Genomic DNA, 12,693 nt, shown 5'->3' on the forward strand with positions numbered 1-12,693 from the left:
GCACCCTAAAGTGTACTGTTTCACACAAGCAAGCTGAAGAATGCCACGTGTGTCTAGATGCAGCTCAGTCTCAGCCCCCATATCTTTCTACTGCATGCCTTGGTCCTACAGAATAGGGGGAATAATGGTTTCATTTCCCCTGGAAAACCTGTAATCATAGCGTGAACGAATCCACTGATCGTTTTCCTGGCCTCTTCTCCACCGAGAGATACAAAAGACATTTATACTGGTCTGTGATTGGTCTTTCCAACAGACATTAATAAATCTTTGTTTCATACTTCCATTCAAAACTACATATATATATTAGTATCACAGAAACATTAGAAAATTAATTTAATACAATACTATTCCAAGGTGATTTCTCGGACCTATGAATTGCTCTGAATGTGAAAGGGTTAATTTTTTTTTTTTTGGACAAAGAGATGCACCACTTGGTTTAAGTAGCCTTGAACTCCCCAAAATATTGTTTGTTAATAGCCATTAATTCAAATCCAATTAAAAAACATTTTCCTTCTGATACAAATAAAAATTATCCTCAAATGATAGCTTGAAGAGTCACCAAAGATTGATTGAGTCAGATTGATTCTTCAGCAGGAGAAATATTGCATTCGACACTTGCTGTAAAAGCAGCAGCTACTGACACTAGAGATTGCTTGAATAGCTGTAAATTAATCAGATTTAAAGACTGCATTTGGTAATTTAATCTCTACAAGGGAACTAAGGCCTAGCTCTAGCCTTGTGAAAAAATATCAGACTTTGTATTTTGAAGGTCCCTGATGGTAACCTTGACTTGCTTCTGAAATGAATTCTTTGTTCAAAAGATCATTCATCGTCCATAGGAGCTGAAGGTCCCCTGTTTATCTGGAGACCCAGTCATTTTGGCTGTTTCAGGGTCTCCCAAAGTTTCAGTGTTGGACTTGATGTACAGCAGTGCAGCATTTCTTAAGATCATTCCCTTAATATAAAACGCTGCCATTTGACAGGAGTCAAAATTTACTAGCTTGTTATCTGAAATGTGAGGTATCTGTGGAGGGTAGAGCAGCCTTGGAAAATTGTAGATGCCCTTTCACACACAGGAGTAATTTTTTGACTGGCTAGTAAAACATCAGTAATGGCTTTCATTAATGTCACTGTCGTTGTCTAGATAAACCATTCTGGAGAAGATACACTGCCTGTCTGTTTTGAAAACACTGAATTACACTAGGCAATTATTTTCCCTGCTCTAAACAGAGTGATTCTATTGGTAATAATCTACGCCCCCAAAATCCATGGAAGGAATCCACAAAAGGAACTGCAAGCTTTTTCTTGACTTCAAACAAACCACCACCAATAATCCTGTTCAACCCTTGCACAGCCAGGTGCTTGTGCTGATCAGGACATTGACTGGTGTGGCTGTTCATTCATCAGAGTGCTTACACCTGAGCCAAGAGCAAAGGACATTTGAGCTCCTTGCTTTTTGATGGAAGATGCTATTTCTTTGAGAGTTTATTCAATAATACATATATTCTGATTACCCCAACAGGATTCTGAGAAGATGCAGAGATTTAAGGATGCAATTGCAGCTCAGACTAATTACTCTGTTCTGGTGAGTAAAACACTGCCTGAGTAAGAACTAGTCAGCTTTTTCAAGAAAAGTATGAAGATACAGTCATTAGCTATTTAAGCACTAGAAAAATGTAGGTATCTCTAAATAGGAAAGTAAGTCACACTTACGAACATTTCTAATGGCCCAAATAGCCATATTCAACTAACCTCAACTAAAAAAACCTAACCCTAAAACTAACCATCTATGCATTTTCTTATATTTCTCTTCACTAGAGGATAGAGGTCCCTATCTGGAACCTGATCCTCAGATGGACTGGTATTCTGGAAGATATATTCTGGTATTCCAAAGTGCCATTTCTAATAAAGATCATTAACAATGAAGGAATTATTATAGTAAGTTTTCTTTTAAAGACCTGAATGCAGCATCTAATAAAAGGAAGAGATGCCCTCCAGTGAAGAAATCAGTTTAATATCAAATATGACTCATTTTCTGTTGATTAAAAATGAGACACTTCAGTCTGGGTAATGTTTTACATCCCACTGTGCCAAGACAAAGCACAGACTTGTTTTATAAACTTAGTCATACCACTCATGAAATTAATAAATATTAATAACCAGCTACGATAAGTGAATTTGCTACCTATGGTTTTGCCTCAGACCATTGCCTAATAAACCCATATTGTTGATTACTCTTTGGATATTCATAATATTCAAGAAATCATTCACCTTCAGAGGTGGTTTAAAGGTATATTCAGAGCACTGGAGAGGCAAAGTGTTGCTTTCAGGCGGGACTGTGAAGCAGAAGAAGCAGGGAAGAAAAACAATTCTGTGTTTCAAGCCTTGTGCTGAGAACCCACATCGTAGAAGCTGAGACTTCACGTATTCTGTAAAGTGAAGTCAAGTCTTACTTCAGGGCAACTGCCTCACCTGAACCATCTCAGGCTAACCTCACAATGAACACAACATACTGCAGGCCTACTAGGTCACAACCAATGGAATTTCTGTACAACAGCTCTCAAAAAAAAAAAAAAAAAAAAAAAAGTGAGAGAAAAAAAGTCCATTACTTCTCCCCTCCAAGTCATTTCAGATCCAGAAACTGTTACAAAATTCAGCCTCCAGTGTAGCTCATGGGAAAATATTAAAACTGCTGTTGGAAAAATAATTTAAATTTAAAAAGCTCTCCAGGTACTTCTACTCACCAAGCTCCCCCTCCTTTCTCAGAATAGCAAAATGTAATCATTGTGGCTTTAAACTCTGGATAAGACTTAGATGGTCTGACTAAATTGTGTGTAACAGACTGAAATGTAATAGCTCCTAAGGAAAACAAAAAAAAATCTACTTCATAAAACAAAAAGCAATTTAATGATTTTATTTCCCCTTGTTAAGGCTTACTAGTAGCATTGCTATCTTAAATGTGGAGCTCTGAAATTCAATTTAGCCCAGTTTTTTCCTATGTGTTGACTCACAGTTTATTTCGTTAGCCCGTCTCGGCCTCTCTTCAAACATGACATTGATCTATGTTGCAAAAATGTCATTGCTAACAGCCTTATAAATCTTGTGTGATAGCAAAATATTTCCTTTGATTATCAAGTCAGTTTCCCTGTATGGGAAAAAGAACGTAAACACAACCCTGATGTATGCTACATTTTTGTGAGCATCCTTGCTCTGTCTGGGCTGATGAACAAATAGCCCTTTAACCAATGGGTGCCTAGTTCTTAATAAGCCAAACCAGGCTATGCACTCCCAACCCCCTGCTTCAGGCACTTACCAGTGGTTAAAATTATTCTCCTCGTAAGAGAAGAAGTAAACTTGTGCTTTCCTTTTACGTTTTTTTAATCCTTAAGAGGAAAACCAAGCTTGTGCTCTTTTTTAAATCCTGCCTTCTCTCAGGCTGTTCGTTTCCCTTGTTACAAGGGTCCTGTGCCACAGGGGTATCAGCTCTGCTATCAGAGCAATAGAATGTCTCTAGTTCAGCATTTCCTTCCTACATGACTTCAGCCTGGACCAGGGAAGAGCTACAGGTCAGTCTACAAAATCAGTGCTTTTACCTGCAAGAACAAACCTAGACTGAAGGATTTTGAACACACTTACTTCTCTGAGGCAATTCCTGTGTGGTTGGAACAAATTTTCATTTGGTTTCCTAAAGAAACAAAACTCTAACTATCCTGGTCTGCCAATCCCCCACTGCTGACTTTTGATCCCTTTAGCCATCTTCAATCACATTTACTAGTAGGGCAAGGCTCTTAAAGCTAATAAATGCCTCAAGTCTAGAGCATTATGTAGCTGGACAGAGCAGAGACATGAGCATAGGCAGCTGATGGCAGGGACTTGCTGCAGGCTCAGCAGCAGCTCCTGTGAGCCGCCACTGCTGCTTCTGTGTCCCTAACCCCAGTTTTCTCAAGCAGTGGGGTTTGCTCATACACCTGTGACAGATTTGCCAGTAATCTGTTATTCTGTTAAGCCTGTTGCAGACACCTACCAGATCCTTGGTTCTGAATTCGATGGAATGACATATGCTTTAACTGCCAGAGGGAGATGCAGGCAGCAAGGCAATGGAAGATTAATTTGCTCCAATTTGGAAGTGTTTTGGAGCCCTCCACTTTGAAACATAATCCAAATGATGTACAGAAAATTCCAAAACATGCTTAGAAATTTCTGCTGTCCCATAGGCTCCCCTCAGCATCTCTAGAAGCCCAGCCCATGATATTCAGCTCTGAGAGACACGAACACACAGATAACATCAGCACATAGTACATCTCAAGACTGTCTCCTTCCTAATTTTTACATCTTCAGAGCACCAAATTAATTTCTAGTTATTGATCTTCAGCAAATACTCAGAGTAATATCTGGCCATTACAGGCTTTACCTCACTCAAACCAAGTTCTTCATCTCTGACCAGAACACTAGGCAGTAATAGTCAAAATGCCTCCAAGCTCAGTTAAAAGCTGTTGTCTTATCACATTGTACACAGGCTGTTACTGGAATGGCAATAGACAATCACCTGCTAGGGCTCAGAGAGGTGGCACGGGAACACTACAAGGAACTGCCAGAGATATTTACAGATGAGACTTACCTGACAAGCAATCGATTCATCCTCTCAACTAGCCAGGTGAGTTTCTCCTGTTCACTGGTCTTGACAAGCAAAAGATAATTCATTTGTGTTCTGCCAGACCTTGTAGCTCACAGTGAGAGCAATGTAAAAAAGGCAAGCAAACAAAAGCAGTATCATCAAGAAGTCTGCAAATTGCTCCACATTTTCAATCCTGTTTCAGTTCATCAGCACAGTAAATACTGACTACAGTTATCACTTCATATGCAACATTCCAAAGTCCTTTGCAGAAATTCTGGAAATGCACACAAACACACTCAGTAAAATTCACATGATGGCTCAGTTTCCTCAAGTTCCAAACTACATATGTTCCCAGTCCCCTTCTTTTCCTCCTTTCCATAAGATGACAGCTCCAGTGAGCAGTCTTTACTCCAGTGACAGTACAGCCACAAGCCAGAAGGGCTGCTGCTCTGAGCAACTAAAAGCCAAGAGCCATGAGGAAATTTTACTGTTAAAAGTAGCTATGTTTGAGATCTTTGAGAGCCTTCTGTTATTTGCTGCAAGACAACAGCCCATGCAGGCATGCAACACAGACTTACAGACATTTTAGACAGGTACAGACATTTACAGATTTACAGTTATTTGCACATACAAAGATACTCTAAGAGTCAATACTCCCTACATTCAATGTTCTGAATAAGGAAGCATCTTTATGGCATACAGCTTAAAAATTAAATGTTTTGTTGCATGTAGTAGCAGTCCTAATGAAAGAAGAAATCTATGTAGGAATTCATTAACTGAAATGCTAACCCAGCTGCAACAGATTGGGACTATGCAACAAAAGAGACTTATAATATCATGCTACAGCATAAAACCTTAATAAGTAATTTGATCTTGTCATAATGTTTGTAGGCTTTCAGACATGAGTGAATATAACCAACACACTACTACATAAATTCTCCAAGAAACTATCCATGAGCAAAGAGTGCTTCTGAATAGCTTTATGGCCTTCGGCTGTTGCACAGCAAATTCATCTGACAATTCTATGGCTCTATTAGCAGAACTAATGGCCTGTTCTACACCATTAAAAAGGCAAATGTCATTTGTGAAGGCCCATGTACACAAAGTCTGAAACTTATAGATTTCTAACACATCTTTTATTTTCTGCAAGAGAAAGTATTGCACTGCCATATTATGCCATGATTAAACTGGGGTCTAATAGAATGCCTAGTTGCACTGAAGTGTTTTTATACAGCGTCACAATTATAAACTGTTATTAGAAATGGGCAATGCTAATTTCTCTAACTTAGTGCAGTCTTCACATTACAAGTTTAAAATAACCTTAAGAAATTAAAAACCTTAGAGAAGCTTTACGTATCCATTTTATGTACAAGGATTACATAAAATTCCTATCTATCAACAACAAATCTTATAGCTTTTAAATATCTATACAAATTGAGCAAATGCATTACGGTCACCTCAAACTATACCAGTTTTTAAACCATAGTGAACAAGCAGAGCAACCAAATTCTATACTGAGATCAGCTTTTGCCTTCCAAGGTAAATCATCTCCAGGTCTGGACTTCTGAAGGTAGTGCTACTCCACAAGGCTGGATTCACCACATTACCAGCATTTGTAGAATTTCTTTCTCTTTTTCCTAATTCCTAAGCAGCTGATTTCAGGTGCCCTGATTAATCAGAGATCACTCCTTCCCTTCTCCCTGCAACCAGGTTCCAACTACTATGGAAATGTTCTGCTGCTATGGGCCTGTGGTGCCCAATGGATATGGGGCATGTTACAACCCTCAGCCAGAGCATATATTATTCTGCATCTCAAGCTTTAAAGAATGTAAGGAAACCTCCTCAAACATGTTTGCAAAAGCTGTGGAAGATAGTCTCCTAGCAATGAGAGATCTGTGCATCAAATGCAGTTCTACTACAGCAAAGCCACCTGCTAAACAAGATGCAGCCACACAGCTGTAGAGTGACCACCAGTGCTAAGAGGCTGTGGGAATTATCCTCCTGAATCCACCTTATGAAGAAATATGACATAGTTGTTCAAAGGCAGGATAGTACTAGTAATTATAATAGTGTAGAACCAAAATGTCATTTGTTTCTCATTGTTGCCAACATTTACAACTCTGTGTACTAAATCTACCATTTCTTGCCTGAGAATCAGCGAAAAAAAGATTTGGTCTCACTGGCTGAATTGAAGGAGGAAGTCATACAAGTATGTGTTGTACTACTATTTCTAACCATAATTAGCTTGTGCCATTTTATCACCTAAAAAATTGAGTAAGTTTATATATGACATAAATTAAATACGAAGGCACACCAATTAATTAATATCCCCTGCAAGTAGTTCTAAAATATTCACATCTATTACTACAAGATTTGCATGTAAAGAAAAGAAGAAATTTCCCCTATTGGGAATTTTGAGAGTAACACTGTAAATAATAGGCTGATACCATTATATCTTAAACATTTGCATGAAGAGGATTTAATACCACCAGTCTATTTACCATATAAGAAAAAACTGATTATTTTTAAAAGAGTGGCCCCTGTGCATTTCCACAGAGTTTAGGAAGATAACACGAGCGTTTGCATGTTTCCCCCAATTCAAAAATGCTGCAGAAATAATTTAGCCTTTATTCTGGTTTGCACTGGTCTCAAGCACAGTCCTGTTCTGAAAGCAGCATATTGGAGACATGATCCATCACAGAGAACAGGGAGAATTTTGTCCCTAATGAATTGACTTAACTATTTCTTTCTATCAGTGAGCAAAATCCAGCCTGACAGAGTGGCAAAGCACAAAACATAAGTACTATTCAGTCCTACTTAAGGCCTTTTCTGTTTGCATTGGAATTCATTTAGTCACTGTGACTAGCAGGAGAGTGAATGCAACCATACAAAATCAAAGAGCAATAACTAGAATGAAGAGGTAAATTTGCAATATAAGGAAGTCTTCAAGCTGGAGTTATAAATACCAGTACTGGTACTCATATCAGCTTTGCATCATCCCACTTGGAGGGATTTATATTTTATATTTTTTAATAGCAGATATAGGGTATCATATTCTGCAATATACAGTAAATTCAACCAGGAAAATAATATAGTAGCTGGTAATTCCCATATTATATGAGTGTTTTCTCATTATCTGTTTCATTCCCTACAAACCCTTCCAAAGACTGATATTTTCAGTTACTTTCTTATGAGGTGAAATATGCTGCCTTACTTAAAGCTGTGCAGTTATCATTGTTAGAATACAACTTACTCACTGACTGAAGACACTTATTTCCAAACTCCAGTGCAGATCCCATGCTGCACAAGCTAGAGCACACTCTGAGGCCTCGCCAGGGAATGCTTCCTTGCCTGTGGAGAGTTGGAGGTGTTCTCTCTTCCTTTGTAGACCAAACAATCACATGCTTGAGCACTCTGAAGCCTAAAAGCAGAACAAATTTAGTGCAATAACCTAGAGATGCAGATACATTTCTGTTTAAGAACTCTAGATAGAGATTCAGGAGATTCTGTGTATCCATGATTATTTTACTGCCTCTTAAGAGTTGCATACATGCAATTAAGAAGTCTGCTGGGTAAAGAATATCCACAACCCCATATATGAAAGCACAGTGAGCCTGGTAATCAATTAGCAGCTATGTTGGAGTAAATTATGATGATTTACAGACATTAAGAGCTGGGCTAATTTTTTTTAAAGTTAGTATATTTCACTGAAAAATATGTATGTTTTATTACTCCATGAGCTGTGGTTCAAATCAAAGATGAAATCTGGTTTTAGATTACATAAATAGTATTATAGCATAAAAGCTGCCCCAAAGTTATCATAGAATGATTTAGGTTGGAAGGGATCATAAAGATCATCTTGCTCCCACTTTCCTGCCATGGGCAGGGACACCTTCCACTAGACCAGGTTGCTCCAAGCCCCATCCAACCTGGCCTTGAAAACATCCAGGGATGCAGCATCCACAACTTCTCTGGGCAACCTGTTCCAGTGCCTCACTGCCCTCACAATAAAGAACTTCTTCCTAACATCTAATCTAATTTAAAACTTAACATGTAAAAACACATAGACAAAAATCAAGAAAACTTTTAGCCAGACCAAAAGTTTGCTTAAAGAATACACTGCCCAAAATAAAACTTTAAATTGTTCCTGTGCTATAATTATGAAAATTACTTTGAAACATTCCCATAATTTTGCTTTGCCTCATTTCACTACAAAAGCATTCTGCATTTCTAAAATACATGTAGCACTGCAGATTTTTTGTAGAATTATATGCTTAAAATTATAATTGTATTTTAAGCATATAAAAATACTGTGAATAGTTATTTAATAATTTATTGATATTCTTCTAATTAAATATATAATTTTATTTTGTATTCCTAGTTACCTAAGTACTGATAGTTACCTGCAAATATTACCTGTTTCTCATTTTACTTTTTCATCTGGAATCTTAACAGTAGCTCAGACACTGTGCTCAACAGTCACTGAGAACTCAGGATGGATCTACACCCACACCTGATATTTTTTACCAATTTATCATTAAGAGCCCCTTAGTTGTCTACAGCTGCTGTAACAGGTGTTTTGCATTCTCCAGCTCTGGAAACTACTAGTGGTGGAAATACTGACTATATTTTACTTGAGGACCAGTGACCACCCATACTTCCTATTTATTTAGCTAACCATTTCATACTTGTACCTTACTGATCTGGTTTTAGTGTTCAGCCTGAAATTCTGAAAGGAGCAGCTTTGACGAGCTCAGTCCCTGCAGAGGAAGCCTTTTGCGTACAGGCTTTACCTCTGCCATTACCTGTGCTGAAAGAACTATCTGCAAGGTACCTGACTTTGTGCAAGAACCTTCAGGATCAGTTCAGGTCTGTTTAAATTGGAGGGTTCTGGTTAAATTACAGATGGATAAAAATTCACAAGCATTACAAGCTCGTCTGACAGCAGGAGCTTCACAAGGGACTGTACTGCTTCTCAGTGGACAGAATTCCCTACACCTATGTGGTATGATTCCATGCTGTATCTATTAAGGATTTCAAGAAATAGGTTTTCTTAAGTTCTTATTTAAAATTATCTGCATTATACAAACGAAGTTCATTTATGAAGTTTAAAAATACATGCTTTTATGCACTTATGGAAACCAAACATGAAACTTTAAAAATGTTTCTTATCAGAATAGTGTGGAATAAATTGTTCAGTATAAAAAGAGAGAAAATTTTGATTGACCAACTAAGTGTAATTACATTAATGTGACAAGTGGCTATGATTTAATGAGCCCTCTTGGTGGGACCCGGGGCACACAACCCCTTGCAAGAGAACTTCCAGAAGGTAATTGCTTCACTGTCCGCGTGGGTGTACACCAACGTACATGCAGTGCTGGGGTGCAGAAATTAAAAAGCCAATATTTAATGAAATTCCATGTTCACAGTGATCAAAAGTAAAAGACGTTCGACTTCAAAACAGGGATGTTTCAAGGGTGTAAGAACCCGACCTCGCTTTTTTGACAGGAGTGCTGCCAGAGCCCCTGTGCCACGGGTAATTTGGCAGGACACGGCTGTGACAACACAGCGTGAGTTACAGAAGACAGAGAAATATTTTAGTGATACTTTTATTTTTATAAAAAAGTATATATTTATGACAAATGTAAATGTGTATTTATAGCACATGTTGTTCCTGTTCTGTTTTGTCTCTACTGAAATACATTTATCTGTCTATATCGATATATACGCCCTGAAGTGTACACTGGTAACGCGCATTCAGCTCCTTCACGGACGCAGCTCCGCACCGCAAATAAAAGTCACCAGAGGAAAGGCCGTGTCGTCTCTTTGTGCCGGGCAGCCCCGGCCCCTCGAGCCCCCCGGGCGCCGCGGGGAGGGAGCCGAGGCCGGGACCGCCCCGCCCGCGGCTCCCCTGCCCCGTCCCGGCCGGGCGTGCGGACCGACCCCGCCCTGCCCGAGGGAGGAGGCGCGGGGGGTCGGGCGGGACTCGGCTCGCTGGGGCCCCGACGTAGAATCGTGGAATATCACGAGCTGGAAGGGACCCACAAGGGTCATCGAGTCCCAACTCCTGGCCCTGCACAGGACAGTCCCGACCATCCCAGCACGGGCCTGAGCGCGTTGTGCAAACACTTCTTGAGCTCTGTCAGGCTGCTGCTGTGACCACTGCGCTGGGGAGCCTGTTCCAGTGCCTGACCACCCTCTGGGTGAAGAGCCTTTTCCTGATATCCAGCCTCAACCTCCCCTGACGCAGCTTCAGGCCGTTCCCTCGGCTCCTGTCGCTGCTCACAGATTCCCTGTGCCCAAGGCTCTCGGTGTTGCAAGGCTGGCAGGCTGCGAAGGGGGCTCCAGCAGCTGTGCCACGTGTGAGACAAGGGAGAGGGCTGCTCCTCAAACGCGCCTCAGAAAGCACAAACACCTCCATCTTTTGTGTTTGCTAAAATAAGCTTGCATTAGTGTGTATATATTTTCCAGTTACACAAATCTCATTAAAAACACAGACTGAAATAAACACATAAACCAAAGATGAAAACATTTAAAACCCAAATGTTGTGAAGCGAAGTATTTGGGAGTAGAGTTACATTTGCTGCTTACAGCTCAGCTATTATTTCCAGGAGCCAACAGAACGTAGGCAGCAGGTGCCCCCAGGCTCGGGGCAGTTGTGCCACGTTTTGGAGCAGAGCTGCTCCGACCTCCCACATCCTCAGGTGAGGGACCGAGGCAGCTGTGCAGCTTGGGGCACTGCTGCAGGGTTTGAAATGGCTCCACGGCAGCTCTGACAGAAGAGCAGTGCCTCGGGGCTTTACAGAGTTTGCAAGTGCTGCAGAACTTCACTATCCATACCTAAAGGTGCAGTGATGTATTGCCCACAGAGGAGGGTTGTAGCTAATTTTTTCTCATTCATTTCATTAAGAACCGGTGGAGTCTATTTCCTGTTTATGAGGGAATGAGCAACACTTTTCCTCTGCTCCAATGTTCTCCAGCTGTAATACTAAATATTTCTGCCCAGCAGAATTAATCTAAGTTTGCAAGACAAATCAAACTGCATGCGCATGATCTCAAGTATTCAAATAAGTACAGTTTTGTGAATTTAAAGGTTTTAGATAACATAGAGGCACTCAAAAAAAAAATAAACTCAGACAAATGCCTATTTGCTTGACACTGAAAACTTACAAATAGGATGCAATATGTGGGCTACTGGCAACTCATTCTAATTCTTTCACTGGGGCAGGTAGATCATTGCAATGTACTTGTCATGGCCCTAACCTGGGCAAACTGATCAGGTGAACTTTTTAATTTAGAGCCCACAGTATAAAGATGTCATCTCTCTCACCCATTTTATAAATGTGAATTAATTGTTTGAGATTGCCATCAAAGCTTCCTAGAAAGCAGTGAGAGCTGTCTGATGAGGATGGCAAAACAGCAGCAGAAGCTTGAAGGCTTGCTGCTTTATGAAACAGACTCTTTCCTCAGCCACTTTTCCTACTTCAGGAAGCTGAATTAAAATACTGCAAGCAGCTCTCACAGGTGGACACAGTTAGGTTAAATGTTTGAGAAACGCCGACCATTGCAAATCATACAGCTACAGTGGAACTGGGATCGAGAAAGTACCTCCACCTGCCAAAATAACTGAGGTGTCAGTACAGCCTTAACACGGCTGATAGAAACCTGGAAAAGTGAGACCCTGAATGATTGTACAGGCTTCTGCCTTGCAAAACAGCTCGATAGAAAGCAATGAGTTAAAACAAATTTAAATCTAGGGGGTGCCCAGGGCAAGTACTTGGCATTTCTGTGTTGCTGGAACTGTGTTATCAGCCAGTTTTCTTATTTCCCCAGTTCTGATTAATTTAACATTATACAGTGTACCATAATAAACCTAAAAGGCACCTAATTCATCTAACAAAATACGTGGATCAAGAGATTATTTTGTCCATTCTGGTTTGATTCTCACCTTCACAAAAATCTCAAGTCTTTAATGTCCTGAGAAATTACTCTTTCAGTAGAAGAAAAATGAATTATGCGTCAATGAACAATTGGGTTATCAAGGTTGTTCACTTAATGTTCCAGCTGTTCTATAACAC

At 39.9% G+C, this 12,693-nt stretch overlaps 1 protein-coding gene across 1 annotated transcript in view; it reads left to right on the plus strand.

Moving 5' to 3' along the window:
• Window positions 1-8,281, plus strand: part of CHAT (choline O-acetyltransferase) — a 31,635-nt gene extending 23,354 nt beyond the window's left edge. The window contains exons 13-15 of the mRNA XM_032116939.1: window positions 1,523-1,585; window positions 4,517-4,654; window positions 6,326-8,281. Coding sequence (XP_031972830.1) covers window positions 1,523-1,585; window positions 4,517-4,654; window positions 6,326-6,577 — 453 coding nt within the window. The 3' untranslated portion in view covers window positions 6,578-8,281. The remainder of the gene's footprint in view (window positions 1-1,522; window positions 1,586-4,516; window positions 4,655-6,325) is intronic.
• The last annotated feature ends 4,412 nt before the right edge of the window (window positions 8,282-12,693 follow it).

This window comes from Corvus moneduloides, chromosome 8 (assembly GCF_009650955.1).
Source record: "Corvus moneduloides isolate bCorMon1 chromosome 8, bCorMon1.pri, whole genome shotgun sequence".
Classification (NCBI taxonomy): Eukaryota; Metazoa; Chordata; class Aves; order Passeriformes; family Corvidae; genus Corvus; species Corvus moneduloides.